Source organism: Schistocerca americana, chromosome 5, assembly GCF_021461395.2.
Source record: "Schistocerca americana isolate TAMUIC-IGC-003095 chromosome 5, iqSchAmer2.1, whole genome shotgun sequence".
Classification (NCBI taxonomy): domain Eukaryota; kingdom Metazoa; phylum Arthropoda; class Insecta; order Orthoptera; family Acrididae; genus Schistocerca; species Schistocerca americana.
In genome coordinates, this window is record NC_060123.1 from 450069480 (window position 1) to 450088660 (window position 19181).

A 19181-nucleotide genomic window follows, 5' to 3' on the forward strand; every position below is an offset into this window, starting at 1 on the left:
TCTAGATCTACCATGCTATTTCCCCACACACCCCTAATCCTCCCACCACCCCCAAGAACTAGCTACAAAGGAGTGCCCCCCCCCCCCTTTCTTCACACAGTAACAACCCAGATTGGAACAGCTGAACCGTATCCTCCACCAGGGCTTTGATTACCACTCATTATGCCCTGAAATGAGGGATATCCCACCAAAAATCCCTCCCACCCACACCCTCACCCCCTAAAGTGATGTTACATCGGCCACCCCATCTCCACAACATCCTAGTCCATCCCTACACCAATTCCAGTCCCAACCTGCTGCCACAGGGACCGTATCCCTGCAGGAGACCCAGGTGCAAGAACTGCCCAATCCACCTACTGAGCACGTCCTGTTCCAATCCTGTCACAGGCTTATCCTATCCCATAAGATGCCAGGCAACTGGTGAAACCAGCTATGTCATGTACCAGCTCTGTTAGAATCGTTGCACAGCTTTCTATATTGGTATGACTACCAATCAGCAGTCCACCATGATGAATGGTACTGGCACACTGTGACCATGAGCAAAGTAGACCACCATGTTGGACTACATGCAGCTGACCATAATGTGCTTGATTTTAATGGCTGCTTCACCACCTGAGCCATATGGATCCTCCCCTCCACCTCTAGCATTTCTAAACTATGCAGATGTTATCCTTATAACACCAGTCCTGGAATTATCCTGGCCTCAACTTACAGTAACCTGCTGTCCCCACACCCTCCACCCAACATCTTCCACCCACTCAGCCCTATCACCACCTCCCTATTTTTTTCTCCTCACCTTCTTTGTTTGCCGCCCTCTGCCAACACACCCATCCATCTTTCTCCTTCTCCACTAGTCTCCTTTTTCGTTTGGCTATTTTCCCTCCCTCCCCACGTTCCTGCCCACAACCTCCTGCCTCTGCATCTGTTGGCAGTCGAGTCCCTGCATGCTTCATTAGACAGCAAACTTCTCTCCGACCACTCACACCCTGCTATCCCTTCCCCTTTCCCACCCCCTTCTACTCTGTGTGACAGCTGCAGTTCAGTTCAAGTTGCCAAAGATGGTAGTCATGTGTACATGAGGTGTGCTGGTTTGTATGAATGTATGTGAGCTTTTTCCTGAAGAAGGCTTGGCCAAAAGCTAATGTGTAAATGTCTTTTTGTTGTACCTGTCTGCAACTGAATGTGTCATCTTTATGGTGAGTAGCAGTCTGTCTTTCCCTTATATTGTTGATATTCCAACTTGGAGTTTTCACTTCGATTTGTGATTGATGGCTTTAGCAAAACATAATGCTATATGGGAAGAAAATGTGGTGTATACTTTACAAGAGGAAATGTTGATTGATAAATATTTGGAAACAATGATAAGAAATCTGAAAGAAGTGCAACACATGGAAATCACCCATTTCTTAGGCCTAAAATAAACTGGCTTGTGAAACAAAATGACAAACATTTCAAGCTGAAAATAACAAATGTGAGATATTATTCCATAGACAATGAAAAACTATATAGAAATACTATTTGAATCAGCAGCAATACAGACATTGTTGAATGGGGAAAAGTGGTTGATATTAGGGATAATAAGATTGCCAGTAAGGTAAATGATTTTCTAAAGGAAATAAAAGGGCTTTTAGAGAAGTCTACCAGGGAATTCCCATACATAATAGTAGCAGGAGAACTAAATACAAAGAGAATGAGAGACAACTGCTATACAAGGTGATTCAATGATCTAATCAACCCTTATGATCTTAATGCAGTGGTACATAGTCCCACAGGGTGTAGTAAAATTTTAGAGACATTAACAGGTTACATAATAAATAAAATACCACATTACAGGCAAAAAGTACTGCAGTTGTTAAATACAGCCTTCACAGATCGCTGTAGGATATTATCTAGCATATCAGACAAAGATAGCAAGGTCAGAAAACATCTTTAAAGTACTGTAACAAAAGAAGTTAGAAAACCTCGGTAGACTACAGAGATTACTGCACTCTGAAATTGGAGTGTGTGACGAAGGAAGTTGGGATATTTTTACTTCCCCTCTTGTTTTGCCATCTGCCTCCTTAAATTCATTTTTTTCATGTAACTAATTACCATTAACATACTTGAGTATAATCTGCATTTTCATAAAAGAGAAAGGTTGGCACTTAGGTAAAGAATATAACACCAGATCTAATTTTGTGCTTAGTTTTATGTGTGTAATTGATTTTCTAATTTATTTTGACTATTCCTAGTTAATATCTTTTGTTATAGGGTGAAATCAGTAATCGTTTCGTAATTTAAATTCTAAAGTTGACTTATAAACAAATATAAATTCTGTACTAATTACAAACATTTGGAAGAACAACTGATAGTAATCTTAAAGTATCTATTTTGCTCTTTTCGAAAACATTTTAGCAAAGCTCGCCCTTAATTAATTCCAAAGCAATTACCAATTTTGTCAAAAGTATTGTTTGCGTAACTATATCCGTTAATTTCATCACTTAAACAAATAATTTGGCGTAACCCTTGTAGTAGAAGAAACTGTTAAAAAGATGGAATTTTCAGTTAATTTAATGAGTTAAGTTTTAATTGTAATTTCTGTAAATTAAACATCAAACAATGTGTAGTTTCAGTACCTATTATTGTTGTGATATATAAAGGCCCAATTTTTGGGCTTGAGACAGTCAGTCCATGGCTGAATTTCAGACGAGAAACTCGTAATGGTTAGATCAATAACAATGCATCAACTTAACTGTGAAATGTGTAACACAATTAGGTCATATGTTAAAACAATGACTGTGTCTATTCCTTACATACCTTTTTATTCTTCAAGAACTGTGAACTGTGTGGTTAGGCTTTTACTGCTCATAGATGTTCAACAGTAAACTGTTGTAGCAGTATGTGGATGTTTCCCTGTAACCTATTAATGAGGCTAATCGAAAGTTAAACAATGGTTAACTGACCATATAACTGTGTAATACTGGGGGGCTGTGAACAATGAAAGTAAAGAGCTGTGAAACGCAACTGTGCAGCTGTCGACTACATCATTCACTGTAGTCAGTGTTGAACTTCTGTAGTGCTTTGAGAAATTTTGTGTAAATTTTAGAACTACTCAGCCTTCTACCGTCTCGAACAAACGATATTTTAGAAGTGAGTACGGGATGATAGGATCCTACCTACTGCACATCACATGTTTGTGTGTGCAGGTTTGAAATTCAGTCGTGAGAAGAATGTAGACGCGGCGGTCGAACGGCAACAAGAAGTACTTGTCGGGTGATCCATGGAAGTTTTAGTGAAAGTGCACGGAAGAACCCTGGAGCTTCTGTTATTCTGTGCTAGTTGTGTCAGTGACCATTCTTATAATAATGAGAGCAGTTGAGAAGGTACTCTTGAGAAAAACTCTTGTCTTAGGGTTGTTGAAGGGAAGACATGTATTATGATTCATGTTGAGACTGGACTTGGCGTTTAAGCCAACTTTCTCTTATATGTAAATTAGTTTGTTTCAAATGTTTGGAGACACGAGAGACTTACTAAACAGTTTATATTTATATGAAGAGAGAGATTTGTAATATGTCTGAAGTTCAAATATACGTCATTAGCTGAAGCAAATGAAATTGGTATGTCTATTTATTTTTATAAGCAGAGAGAGTTTTAAGAGATTCCTGTACCTGGCAGCATACTTCGGAGAAGAAAGTGAAAGAGAGTTTGCAGCAGTAGGCTAACCAGTAAGGAAAGTCGGCTGAGCATGTCAAGTAAGTCATCTCGTAAAAGAAGTGGAAGTTAGTATATTTACTTTGCACTTCAATTGTCGTCCAAAGCTGTTAGACTTCCACCCCCTACCCCCCATTTTTCAGTGAGTATCACAACGCAGTACGTCGACAACAAAGAAATAAGGCCGGCGAACATCACAAGTGGCATATACTTAACAGGAAATGTAAATACAGGATGGGAATCATTTTGCAAAACATTAGCTTACTCCACAAGTCTCGCAATGTCCAGTAATATGTAGATGTACGAATGAAAAGTACAATGAAATTTGGTCATAACAGATGCAATACGGAAGAGTGAAAAACTATGTAGGAACATTGCCAGACAAAACCAACACAAGCAACCTGTTATACCTACAGGGACAAGGAGAGACTATAGGGGGAAAAAAGAAATCTAGTTAGTTTACTACAAAAACAAAATTACAGCTTTTTCTAATCTCACAATGATTATATGGTCCAACTTACAGAAAGGGAAGGTGTAGACATGAAAAACAATGGGGCATAACTGGCAATAAGAGTGGCAAGAAAGTCATGTACACTAAACCTCTTTATTCTTCATGTCTACATGTTTGAGCCCTCTGGCACTATAGAGCTCTGAGTTGTAGCATGTAACATGGTGGGATGCAATGTAAGTATGTCAGTGTGTGAGAAACAGCATGCTGTAATCAAGTTTTGAATTTCAAGAGCCTGTCCACACATGGCGCACCCTCTCCTTCAGCACGACAATACCAGACCACACTGGTGCTGCAACAATTTGATGCCTTGGGTTCACTGTCATCGATCACCCTCCATACAGTCCTGACCAATTTTCATGTGTGTCCAATACTTAAGGGACACCTTCAAGGACTGCACTTTGATAGTGATGAAGCGGTGGAAGCAGAGGTGAGGTTGTGCCACCGTCAACAAAGTCAAACATTCTACAGTGATGGTATCGACAAACTGATCTAATACATAGTTTAAAAACAAAAAATACTGATGGGCACTAGATAGCCCATCTAATAGACTAATGAAATGTTGCCTGCAGCAATTAGTAAAGCATCTGGCTTTTTTAATAAATTTAGCTATGGAAGATGGAACATTTCCCATCGTTTATTAAGTAGTAAAGAGATTCCCATATACAAAGTAGGCTGCAAGGAAGATATAGTAAACCACAGACTAATAACTATTACAACTGTATATCTAAAATAAAATGCAATTAAAGCCAGTACAGTAAATACTGTAGGAAAATGCAATATTTTCAATGATGCACAGCATGGTTTAAGAAAGGCTAGATCTAAAATAACAGCAGTGGCCGAGTTTTTAACATTTGCTACTAAGGCACTAGATGAACAGAAGAAAGTCTGTGGAATGTTTTGTGATCTTTTAAGAGACTCTGTGTATGCCATAACACATCATTAGAAAAGCTTCAGTGCTACAGTATAAGAGGGAAAGCAGCCGATTTCATAAAATCATCCATGGAAAATAAACAATATACAAGAAGTTACAAATGTCTATTCAAATTCTGAAATTGTTGAATGTGTCAAGGATCAACGTGTGGCCAACTACTTTTCATATTATAGGTATACGACATGTCCAAAGTAGTAGGTGAAAACGGTGTCATGTATGCAGCTATTATAAATGTTAACAAAACTACATATACGCAAAGAAAACACAACTTTAACAATATTACTGTCAAGCTAAGATATTTGGGTGTAAAAGAGACAGAAAGTTATTAATTCCTGGGTGTGATGGTGACACGGGGAAATATATTAAGTATCCGTTATAAAATGAGTTCACTCATATGTCTGATGAGAAAAACATTGAGAATAATAAACACATAAAAACTGCTAACAAAATACTATATGTTAGTCCACTCACAACTATCATATGGTATCCTGGTCTCAGGAATGATACAAATGTATGCATACAACAATTACTAAAGCAACAAAAGAAAGCTGTAAGAAGCATAGCAATACTATCTCCAAGAGATTCCTGCAGAAATAAATATAGGGAACCAAACATATTAACAACATAATCACTTGAAATATAAGACACAATTATTTGTGGAAAAACTAACTGTACAGTATGTTTTAACAGGTATATCCACAGTTACAACACAACAAATAAAAGTGATTACTGCGTAGAAGGCAATTGTCTCAAATTAACTGACAAAGAGCCTGGAAATTCAGGGATATGACATTACCGTTTTTCAAAAACTAATCACTTGATTACAGTTTGTCCATACAATGTTAAAGAATATCTCGTAGCTATATATTAAAGTAGCACATTCATATGTTACTGCACAAATACGTGCATTTTTTCAGACAGCACCAATTGCCTTTAATGTGGGATACGAACATCTGTATAATATAAAGTGGCAGACATAGTAGACAAATGTGTTAAATGTGCTCTACAAAGCTTGATAAATATAGAGGAAATCGGAGGGTACCACAAGAAAAGATGACATACTAAAGTCGGTGAGTAGTTTGAGAGAATGTGTCAACATAATAAAATTGGATGTGAGCATGGGAAACACTAAAAATCAAGACAACACAATCTTGGAAAGTGAGGTTACCAGCCTCCAGACAGAGGGAGAGGTTGCAGTTTACATTAACACATTGCTTTTGGTTCATGATATGACATATTGTTGCAAATAAGATGGTGGAAACCACGGACAGCCTTTCTGTAAAATTATGGAGGTATGTCATTTGTTTTTCCCGTCAATGTTTTTAGTAGATTTTCCATAATCCTGGTGTTGGGTAGCATCAGGTTTGTCCATAAGTCTTCGGTGAAGGAGGATTCCCTCACCAGCAGTATACAAGAGAGGATCATGTTGTTTTGGACATGCCAATTGCTTTCTTTTTATAGAATGCCTTTACTCTTTCTAGTGTTGTTATGTTTTCATTGTGAGGTTTGGTCTGGTGATTTCTATGCTGTACATCAGTATTGGGGAGATTTTGGCTCTGAATAGTGCCGTTGTTACCTCTAGGCTGAGGAATCTTGAAATATACCAGGGTGTAACAGTCAATTAGTAAGTACTCACCCTCATTTCTCAGTGATCTCCGATGCTGCAGTAGCTGTAAAAAAATTTGCAAGTTATCTGCTCCACCAAAATTTGCCGCAACTTGCTGAGTTCTTGAGTGTGTAGCTATAGATTTGGTAGTGCTGAGGGAAATTTCAAGAAATTCAGGCAGACATGATGTTGTCTTTCAAAATCGCATGTTTATTCCGTAATACTGTAACAAAACTGTCGGAAAACTGACACCCATATGGCTTATATATATTTGTAACCATTACTGCCTGTGTCATCCATTATTAGAAACAGAAAATTTATGGATTACATTCAAAAATCTTGCTAGTGTATGCAGATGGTGTCATTCAGTTATGCATCAATTCGTTCCTCCCACATTGCAACATAAAGTTTTACATGGCTTTTAGTATTGAAATTTGTAAAATATGTTCACTAAAATTGTTGTTTTATTAAAGTTGCTTATATAATGAAGATTATTAGCTGGAAAATGTTCCTAACATTTCTGTGACACACATACAAATGGAATGCTTGTTTCAGTCCTTACAAAAACTATCCTGCACTTACAAAATGAGGATTGTTTATGTTTTATGTTAAAGTATCAATTAGTAACAGTAAAACCAGTGCAGGAATAAATGTATGCTTGCTAAAATTAGAATGAAATTACTGACAGAATATGAATCACTATAATAAATTGAATTCTAAATGACCAGATAATTGCAATAAGGTCTTTACAAAATGTATATAAGCCTGTAAATGTGGCGGCAGCCTAAAAGCTGAGGTCAACACTTCATGTCATACTTATCCTAACAATCATATATATTGGTATGTTTCAATCTAATGTGTTCTATTTCATGAATAGCCACTATTGCTTTCATTGCTTTCTCTGTTACATGTTTTGTGAAACATTTTGCACTTGTTTGTATATCGCGATTCCTTGGTACTTGAAGTCTGGTACGATTTTCAGTTTTCTCTCCAGTAAGATGATCTCAGCTGATACAAGTGCTCCTCCTCCACTTCTGAGCATTATTATTTCTGTTTTTGCCACATTTATTTCAAAGCTGTGTTTGACACACCAATCTTCCATATTGTTTATTGCTGCTTATAGCTTTTCAATGTCCTTTGAGCCTGTTACAATATTGTCTGCATATGCACATGAGATTATGCACTCTCTTTGGGTTATTCTTACAAGGATAAATAACAGAGGACTCAGTGGGTCTCTCCTAGAAGTACTCCTTTTGATTGGAGTATCGAATCTGACAGGGAGAGGTTGTCTGAGATACTCATTTTATTCTATCACAGTACTGTGCGTATGATTCGTGTCTTGTAGTTTTTTTTTTCTTTTTTTTTTCTTTTGGTCATTAGCTTTCTGTTTCCAATGTCAAAGTCCTTTGTGAAGTCTATAAATACTACATAAAACTTTTCTTTGTCTTCAAGGGTTTCCCATATGATCTTTAGCAGGAATTCTGTTGCAGTCAGAGTTGATCTTCCTGTCCTGAATGTCATTTGGCCTTCGTAGAGAAGTTCGTTGATTGTTTGCTTTATTCTTTCTGTTATTATTTTAGTGAACATTTGAAAGATAAATTTTCTAATGCTATGATTCTGTATTTGCTATGGTAACTGGGGTTTCCTTTCCGTTTATATAGCACTTTTATTATTGATTGTCTCCACAGTTCTGGAATGGAAGCTGTTTCTATGCACTTACTGTGGAGTTTTGTTCACGATGACATTAGCATTTGGTCAGTGTCTTTTAATTATTTGCTGTATCATCTTTCAGTACCTGCAGCTGTTTTGTTCTTGGTGCTGTTAATGGCATCTGTTGACCCCTTCTGTGCCCAACGGGACTCATTCCATAGCTGTTTGTGGCACTGCCTCCTGTCTGTCTTTCAGTCCTTCCTTATTCAGTATGTTTTTTGAAGTGTGCCTCCCAGTCTTTCATATCAATGTCATTTGTTTCAACTCAGTTTCTGAGGCATAGTGCAATATATGGGTATCTTGTGGTCTCCTCCACTAATTTCTGCCCCTCTCTTTCCCAGAATGTTCTCTTCTTTTCTTTTAGAGTTTTCTTATAGATATATCATTTTTCGGGGTTAGTCCTGAGGAGTGTGTGGTTCTCTGCACACCGTTTTAGTTGGTGTATGCTTCCTAGTACATCATTTTGTAACCTGTAACACTCCATGTCGAATCATTTTTTCGCTCTTCTTTTCTACCTGGGATTGGTGGCATGTCAGTTCTCCTTTTGCTTCTGTTGCATCCTCTAGTCATGAATTTTCTATTATTATTTCAGTTTGTTTTATATTGTCTGATTTTACTTCCACTTTCCTGATGTCTATTGTTCTTTAAAGTACTTGTTCCTCCTCTGTCATGGGTTTTTCGCCTTCTCCATGAGTATTTTATTGCCAGAGGAATACGTTTCCAAAGTGGTGTGGTTTGCAGTCCAGAGAGGAGTTATATGCCCCTAGTTGGTCCTCTTTTGGATGCAGTATCTACTGTGCTTTTACTGTTGTGGTAATATACATATTTTTTGGGGTGTTTAATGTGGTAAGCCTATTTCCTGCAATTTTCCCACTATTATTTTTCATTTGCAGTTTTGTATATCCACTGTAGTTTAAGTCTCCGGCAATAATTAGTAGTTTTTCATGTGTACTCTAAGTGAGCAGCTGGCCTATTTCATCTACTACGCCATTGGCGGTTTTGTTTGATTATTATAATGTGCTTCATTTGTGTTAGGAGTGTATGTCCCTGTTTGATAGTTGTAGTTATTGGTGTTAATTCCAGTTTTATGAGTACAGTTATTCCTTTGTCACCTTATTTTGCTTGGAGATAAGTGCAGTACAATTCCAGGTTTTAGCCCAGTTTTTGGTTCAAAACATTTCTGTTAGGATTGCTATGTCATATCCATGTAGAAAGTCTCTTGGAGCCATGTTCATTGCACATTTTAGACTTTCCATATTCCATAGAAGTATCTTTAAGGTTCCAACTGCTTCTACTACTTTGCATTTTTGTGGGTAATGTCTTATGGAAGAGATACGGCTCCATTCTCTTTATTTTATATAGTGTGCATCCTATTGATTTAAATGTTTGAAACTCCTTGTAAAATGCTAACAAAAACTATGTCTATCAGTGCTTTTTATAAACCATTCATTTTATATATAAAAACTGTGTAACTTTTAAATTAATAAATGTATAATTTTAACTCCATGTAAACATGACACATCTGTACTGAACTTGTTGACATTTCTGACATTTATATAGTTCAATTACATTTGTTAATTTCATATAAGTTTTACTTTCTTTATTTTCCTCACCTGGAAAATATTTTTATTCTGAAAGGCAGAGAAAGTGCCAGTGTTTCATCTTATTCAAGTGTTACTTCAATCCACAATTCTGTTTTTTTTCCTAGTCTTTTCTACTAGCTGTACATCAGATGCTTACAAAAAGGGCAAGAGATATGGTGTTACGTGAAATTGTATTAATTTGGTTCCTATCATTAGGGTTGCACAATGCATTACCAACTTTAATGTGTCTTTTGACACATTGTGTGATTTCATTTTGATTCCCATCTTCATGTACTTGTTACTCATTCTTGCTGATAACAAACCTACAATGTCAAATGCTCTATTGAGGAGGGCAGCTTTGAAAAAAAAAAAAAAAAAAAAAAAAAAAAAAAAAAATATTAAAAGTAAAAGCATGGTTGTATGATGTATCGTATAATGCATCTTTATTTTCCAGTAAAATTCAATTAAACTGAGTCAGAATGTGAGTAAGACACCAATAATATTAAGGCTAAAAATAGGGTAAAATGGAATAAACATAAAAACAGATGAGGAAAGAGAGGGAGGTATTTGATCCATAGCAAATATTTAAAATACAGAGACAGCTTGTATTGCCATCCTTTTAAGTACATTCATACAACTGTGCACAATAACATCATCATCATAGCAATAAAAAGTTTGGAAGTATAGTATTTCAAAATACAGTGTCTCTTGGAAATACTGTTTCATTTAAATCTGGTGCTTGGTACAGCATACATGGTAATGATTCAGATACTGCTTTAATAAAATATATCTTAGTTTATTAGTTACATTATATTGGTTTGGTTATGACACATTTCTCAATTATTCTCCAAAAATTACTTATGCTGTTACACACAGTTATGGCTTTCACATTTTTCTATCTGATACAGACTTCTTCCTCATACCTCTTCTTGTTTTTACAAATTCAATGAGACCTTCTGTGCCTATCAACATGAAATATATGTAGTGCACAAATAATTCAAAGCAAATGCTGTACTCTGATGTCACAATCAATTTTATATTTAGCTTCATATTTTTATGAACTGATTTCAAGGGTTCTCTTTTCCCACATAGCAGCACAGAATATCATAACCTCATGCTGGGCACTAGTACTAATAAAGGTAACATGCAGCTCTGCTAACTTTATGCTGCTTTTCACACCATTATTGCCAAAGGCAGTGTCATTTGTAATTAAGACTCTCATACACAATTTACAGAATACTGTACAGAGATTGATACAATTTTACACAGTTATCACCAAAATAGCAGTGCTGATTCAGCCTCAGTAAACCACATATTACTAGAAACAAGCCACGAAAATTAAATTTTTTTATGTCAAATGAATATTGCAGTACGAGAAGGTGACTGTATTACGACTATCAAAGTATGAATTGATGCAACGTTCAGAATGGAGATTAACTATTTTTGTTCCATCAGTTGCTGTTTGACAGTACAACTGGTAAATGAAATGAAAGGTAAAATGGTAGGAAAGAAAGGAAGAAGGTATCCAACTCCAAAATATTCCACCAGGTTCAGCAGCTTCTTCAAACGTAAAGTAGACATTGTTTCAATAAACACCAGATGGAAAATTAGCAGCAATCAGTATATATGTTTGTGCTAGAAAACAGCTTATGACCCGACTGAATATACACATATGAAATGCTATGCCATACCATAATAATTACATAACAATTCTGTATCAATCAACATCTCATATTAAATGACAGCAATTTTTAATTTAAATATAATTTTTCTTAAATCTTATAAAAAATCTTAAATATTTAGATTGCATGTTCTTTTAAAATATTCCTGTTAGCTTTTTAGTACAAATTCAATTATTTTATGGGTGGATGCCTTCTTTATTTTGTTTTCTGTCTTTTTCCTGTATGGTATCCACCTTCTTACACATAGCATTATTTTAAAAATTAGTCATTTCCTTTGATAGAATAAAGGCTTTCACGGCCAGATGACTTTGCTGCTGGTAAACCTTTCGGGGTAGAAGATCACGGCTCATAAAACTCTCCTGTTCCTAACATTTCATCCAGAACTGTGTCGGACATCTTCAGAGGCATTGCTCCTCCTTTGAGTCTTGTCTACAGTTGTCAAGCCTCGATGGAGTAGCAGTGCACTTGTGGACAAAACTTTAGGGACAGAAAGGTTTCATGGACCACGACCTTAAATGCTGAAAGTTTTAACAGCAGCAAAGTCATTTCCTTTATTGTTGCCAGTTTTGAAGAACACAATCACATATCCCTGCAGACTGCACTCAGAGCTTAAGCTGGTTTAACATACTGATGGAAAAAAGAACATGGTAGCTATTTACTTTTGAACCATCCAATACATTTTATGCTTTGAACAGACAGGGATGAGACAATGGCTATGTTTGCAGAACCAAGTTGGTGTGGCTTAGTGCGCAGACAAGCACTCAAAGTGGCATACTCCTTTACGTCTAAGATTGCTCGCTCTGAACTGTCTTCATTTATTTATATATATTTAATAAAAACCTTGCAGGTTAAAATATGTTTATCTTTACTTCTATTAACATAAAAAATGAAAGAACCAGCAATAACTCTATGCTTTTACAGACTTGTTACACTATTGTAAGTCAGAACTGGATGCATCAGTCTCTTATTGACCACAAAATCCTCAGAGGAGCTCTCCTATGTATTCTCCTCCTCCTATTTTGATACACGAGATTCTGTCCCTAGAAATAATGTTTGTGTGTACGGGGAAGGGGGGAGGAGATATCCTGCCTTAGGTTTTCTATTTGCTGCATCTTGATGGTGATTGCATTTTTGTTGTTGTTGATGATGATGACTAGCAAGAGATCAGAATTAAGAGTTCAACATATTTGCATGTTTTTATTAATACCATAGTGACTTCTGTGTTCTTCAGCAACAAACATATTTACAGCTGCCCTATCACAAAGGCCCAATGCAAAGACTACAACAAGACTACGGGATGCATATTTAGAAGATATCGCATTTGGCAAACTGGCTCAAATAGTACACACAAATACATACAACCAACTGTATTCACACAAATGAGGTCTCAAAACATTTATGAATTTTCTTATGTTAGTATTATTCATGTATTTGTATTCAAAGAAAACTATAACACGTCATGTGGCTTATAAGTTGTTGATAAACATTAACAGTGACAAAAATAAATAGGAATTATCTTTTTTTACAAATACTCAATACTTTGAAAATACAAATACATATGACTTTTCAATCAGTCTTTTTGAGTGAGCTAATGCCCCCATCTTTCATTATGTATGTTCTTGTATTGTTACACATGAAATTCAGTCACAGAGAATGATTACAACACAATGACATTTCCTCTCATAATATATATTTTTTTAAAAAGTCTGTAAACGAAACTGTTGTGCTACACAGTCTTAGATATATATATATGAGAATCTATCTTAATGATACTTCAGTATAGTTACAAATGTGAATCTGCCATTTAAATTAATTCCTGATGGGGCAGTTCAAAGCAAAAATCATCAATAAGAGAAGAAGAAGAAGAAGAAGAAGAAGAAGAAAAAGAAACTGAAACATTATAAAGGCTTTGTGAACACTGCCAATGGTGAAGTATAGTTGTCGTTACATTATAAGCCTTAGTTTTTAAATTTTATTTCCAAAATTTTCTTCTGGTATGCAATGGTATATGTTTTAAAATATTATTTTCTGATAACCATTTCTCACACCAGTGAAAAGTCATTTATAGCATGCAATGCTATAGCTGTAAGTATCAATATTTGTAACTGCTCAACAATGTATCAAGTTATCCATTATAATCAAAAGATTCTGATTGTAAGTAATTTCATGCAGATCAGTACCATTATATTAAAGAAAAAGAAAGCAAGGAAAAGGAAAAAGCTGAGATGAAATGTATGATACTGTATAAATTTAAATTATGAAATCATATAATGTCTGAAGCAGATGCAAATGGGCAATTAATACAGATTGCATTGCCCTGGCAATTAATTGCTTCTACAATTGTTGTCATATTTAAGCTTCTACTCCCACTGCAGTTCAAATTATGTCAAACTGTCTTTCATAGACTTCACCTGATTGTATCAAAAGGAAAATTCACTGGAAGAAACTATAAAATCACAAGGAGGTAGAAAAGCTGGCCTTTATTTAACTTCAGGAGGTGAAGCAACTAGAACTACCGATAAAAATACTTAACAGTAATCTCAGTTTTTCTAACTACTCCGTGGAGGAATGAGATATTTGTGGTATGGGAAAGTAGGAAAGGGCAGGGATGTCACTCAGATCCCAGGATGAGAGGCCAAGGAGAGACACAATGGAAGGTCAGATAAATGTAAGCACTGAGATTTCTTCAATTTGGAAATGACAGAAGGGACAGAGTGCACAGTAAAGATGGATTCAAAGATGCTGAGAAAATTAAGTGGTGGTATATTCTGTCTGCAAACTGTAGAGCCAGCAGAGAGGTCTCCACTCTCTCTACCCAGTTACATAAAATAAAGCACCTACAGGATGTTTCATAAGGTTATACCGATCTTCCACAGTCTGCTTTTGAACTGGTGGTGATGCAGTGTGCACACACGCCCTGCGAGCGTATATTTTCCACCAAAGGCATTAACACTATACTGAATTTAGTAACTAATACAAGAAAAGAATATACATAAATCACAGCATGTTGTACTGCATTGTGACATAAGAAATTGATTCTTAGTTATCCTGTACGGCAGTTGTTACAATCTTCCAGGACGGCCATTTCCCCCACAACAAGCACTGTTTGCTGTTCAGTTTACAGACAGACTATAAATAATAATGTAATTATGCGATAGAAGAAACGGGAAAGAAAAGGGGGACAGTAGGAGGAGGGAGTGGGATGAGAAAAAATGAAAATAAACTTCTCAGCTACTCAATAGGAAGAGGGGGAAAAGAATCTTGTTCAGGGTTGTTGAATCATCCTGTAGGGCAAGCTGATCAGCTAAATACTGGGTGACTCAAGACAGATAGTTTTCTTACGCCCAATAATGCATTTGGCGAGTTTGGTGGTGATCATCCCCATTTAAAAAGCTGTACAGTGAATGTGTCTGGAAATCAGGCTTCATCTTTGCTTCCTCATCCTCACAACAGATGAGTCTCTCTCTCCCTAGAGTTTGAGTTACCTGCCCCCCCCCCCCCCCCATCCTCACCCTCTCTTTTCCCCCTTTCCCCTTTCTTTGCAACCTCCTTCAATCTTTCCTTTTCTCTCTCAGAAGAACAAAGAAACATACAAGTTACAAAAACGTGGATTATGCTTCACCCTTGTCCAATCAATCCCTCTTTCCTCCATGAAGAAAGCACTTGGAAGTTCTGAAAACAAGCATAATTATTTGCTACTTTAAGTGCTTTTAATAGTGCTAATAATAGATCTTCCAACCCCTGAAAGTAATTTTAAATTTCCTATTAATTTCAAGTTTTCTTAATTGACTTTTCCCTTCAACACAAACCAACAATTGGTCTTCCAACCACAGATAAATCAATTATTTGCACCTGCAAGTCATCAGTAAAGTGGAAATACATTCCAACAATTTTCCCCTCTTACAAACAATGTATTACTTTTATAAAACATTTCCCTCTTTTCAGGCACAAAATATAACAAAATAAACATTCACTATAGATTATTGTATGTTTCATAAAATATTGTGCCTTGGCCTTTAGACAAGTACAGCTGTTAAATACAAAATGAAGGAAGGGAGAAATGTCTCCAAATTACCAAACACACGGCGTATAACAGTTACTTCTTGTAAAAAATGCAATGTATGTTGAAACTTAGGGATAGCCCAATCAAGTTGTGTGTGCATCTGGCAATGAGGGCAGCATTGTGCCATCTTGCTGTGGTTGTGAAGAAAGCATATCAGTTTATCTGTGCACTCTTGGCAAATAAAAACCAGAAGACTAGTTATAACTGTTCAGTATAACCAAGTGTCTGGCAGCTACATGTTTACAGTAGAGTTACTAAGGCGGCACATAATAAGGAAATGAGCCAGGTCACATTTTCTGTTCTGCTAACGATTTTAATATCACTCTGCTACCTCTGATGGCTGTTAGAGCAGTCACTTAGAATCAGTAATGTTAACTGTTCTAATTCACATTCATTGTATGGTTGTTTGGGGCAGGAAAGTGATAACATCGTTATAATCCTGCAACCTGATATCAGTATCTAATGTTAACTGGGAATGTGTGGCTATACTCAGTATAGAGTTACACAACTGTTGCTGCTACAGTCACATTGTGCACTTTGGTAACAGAGACTCAGTAACAAGGCAACTATCCATGCTGATGTGTGGTAGACTGTCAGCCACTTTTCATTTTCATCCACGTTTATAACTTTATTCAAAGTAATTACTTTCCTCTATACAGAAGGAACACAAAATATAAAACAAAGACACATTGGGTGTACTGCACTCTGAGTAATTTCAAAATGCACATCTGCTCTAAGAGGCACACATTTTGTTCAATTGAACTTTAAAAATGTAACTTTATGAAAGAGGAACAAATTATGGTCCCCAATGATTAAATCAACTAATGCTTTCAACTGAGAGATCACCATTCCATAAATAAATATAAAAACAGATATGTATACTAATACGAAAGAATTGTATAGAAAATATCTCTCTCTCTCTCTCTCTCTCTCTCTCTCTCTCTCTCTCTCTCTCACACACACACACACACACACACACACACACACAGACAGACAGACAGACAGACAACATAAAGTAATATTTTTAAATAGTTCTGTTAATTGTTTTACAATCATTTGATTGTTAGTACTATAAACATTCTTCAGTTTTCCCTGTTTAGGAAGCACTCTTTCTTTTATAAAAGACACATTTCACAGCGACACTGAATTATAAACAACGAATTACACTTCTCTGAATAAATAATTTTAAAAAAGTATTATTTTAAGGCAAAATTACTGTGAAAGCATAAACATGTTAACAATTCTACAGTTACGTACGAGGAAAATAGGGCAAACCAAAGGCGAATACTAGTAAGTGGATCTACAGCAACGTTGGCCATAAACAGACAAAGCACATTTATTAGTCCTCAACAAGAGAAGCACCGGGTCACGAAATGTGAGAGCCTTGAAGGTGTATCATCACCAGATCCACCCAAGTGCAGGAATGCCTCCCGCCAGAGCTGCCCCCTATGTCAGCGTTTCCGTGGAGTATATATCTCCACCTTGCAGTTGGTGCTTCCAGTAACTAAAACGCCATTTAAATAGTCAAACTGAAACAAAGATTCATTGTATTACACATAGAAGAATGGAAAATACATCAATGTACTGCTGAAAGTGAAGCGTGCATAAAATTATTTTATGCAATCACTTGCTTTTTCAAGAGGCCAGTTTTAAATTGACATAAAATAAACACTAGTTTAATGTACAAATACCTTAAAATTATACATATTCATAATGTAAATTTTGTGATGTGAAATGACAAAAGAATATTTAACTACTTTGCTTCTGAACATGATGTAAGCAATCTGATTCATTCAGGCTTCCTTGGAGAAATTGATGATTTTACAAGTTTTTGGGTTTGTGGCAGAGTTCTCATTTTCTCTTTACATATTTTGACAGCTTCTCTAGTTGTCTATGTCAGGTACTGAGTGCAAATTTTGTTGCGTGCTCTTCGGACTCTAACCAAACTGTGAAAGATGCATGAATGCACGCCATCCTACCAATTGTTTTCGGTGGTGTTAACCAATAAAACAATCAACTATAATTCAAATACAATGGAGAGGCTGTGCCAGAAAGCAAAAAAATGTTTAAATGCAGAAAATGCTGTAGGACACTCTTCACTAAAAGCACTTTTAATAGGCATTTATCTTTGGGCAAAGGTAGAGCACTGAGATGTCTCCACGATTTAAGTAAACGGAATGCCAGATCCAATGCTCTCCTTAAGCTACAGCCTCTGCCATTGTTAATTAATTATCCACCACTTTAATCTCAATTGCCTTCTTAAATACACTGTCCCAGATATTAGTCACCTGCACCACAATGGTGGCATCTTTCTATTTCATTTTATGCACATACTTGAGGCTGGTTTTGGAGACAGCAGATTGAGCTGCAAACAATGTCAATTTGTATTGTAGGGCATGCTCAATGTGTTGTCCTGAATACCCATTCCTTTTCAACACTTCTCTCTGGTGACCAAGTACTTCGGCAAGGCTTGCTTCATCTGATAGTGTACGTGCTCTGTGGATCAGTATTCTAAGCAAGAAACTTCTCTGTGATGGTTTAATTATGGCTTGTGACTAACAAAAGGTTGATTTGGGTGGAATTCCTGTAGACAGGGACCAACATGCTCTTCTCTTAACCAAAACCTCAAGGAAAGGTTGCTGTCCCTCTAGATATTTCATCGCAATTTCACATATGGTTGGCTTTAACACATACAGCTGGCTTTAACAGTGAGGGAAACAATCTCCACAGCAGTGCACAGCATGTACCACTCACAGATAGGTTGGAGTTAAAAAAGCGAGCAACAAAATTTGCACTTCACACATGACAAAGATAACTAGGGAAGTTGTTGCAAGTACAGAGAAAATGACAACTCAGCTGCAAACCCAAAAACTTGTAAACCATGATCTAATCAGTGTAATCTTCATAAATGTTTGAATGGAAGACTAAACTCTAACTTTTAACTTTTAATAGAGAAACTGTAGCAAGGAATTTTGTTTCCATCTTTATGCTGATTGATGGCCAACTTTTAGTAGGACCTTATGCACTGCACAAGAGTCTACAAATGTAATCCAAAACTCACAATCCTAATACTTAAGTAATGACCTTAACAGGTTCCTTGTCAGTATGATGCAAGGTACTCAAGTAAACTAACAATTCAAACAATGGAAAGTCTAGGATGGAATAACAACAATATTATGAATATTATATTAACCAATTAAAGTTATTAGGCCGATAGATTGTATAGATTCTGAAGTGGTTATTGATAGTAAGCTTAAAAAATACAACTTTATTTGTAGATCTCTAAGAAGAATATTAAGAAAAAGAACTAGGAAAAATGTCTTAACTTTCAGTCTAAAGACTGGTTTGATGCAGCTTTCCATGCTAATTTACCCTGTGCAAGCTTCCTTATCTCTGCATCATCTG

The 19181-nt window shown here is 36.2% G+C and overlaps 1 protein-coding gene across 5 annotated transcripts in view; it reads right to left on the reverse strand.

The window, feature by feature from the left end:
* Positions 1 to 15241: 15241 nt before the first annotated feature.
* Positions 15242 to 19181, reverse strand: part of LOC124615695 (F-box/WD repeat-containing protein 9-like) — a 121812-nt gene continuing 117872 nt past the window's right edge. For all 5 annotated transcript variants that reach the window (XM_047143727.1, XM_047143731.1, XM_047143729.1 and 2 more), the window contains exon 9: positions 15242 to 17305. In XM_047143727.1, coding sequence (XP_046999683.1) covers positions 17228 to 17305 — 78 coding nt within the window. In that variant the 3' untranslated portion in view covers positions 15242 to 17227. The remainder of the gene's footprint in view (positions 17306 to 19181) is intronic.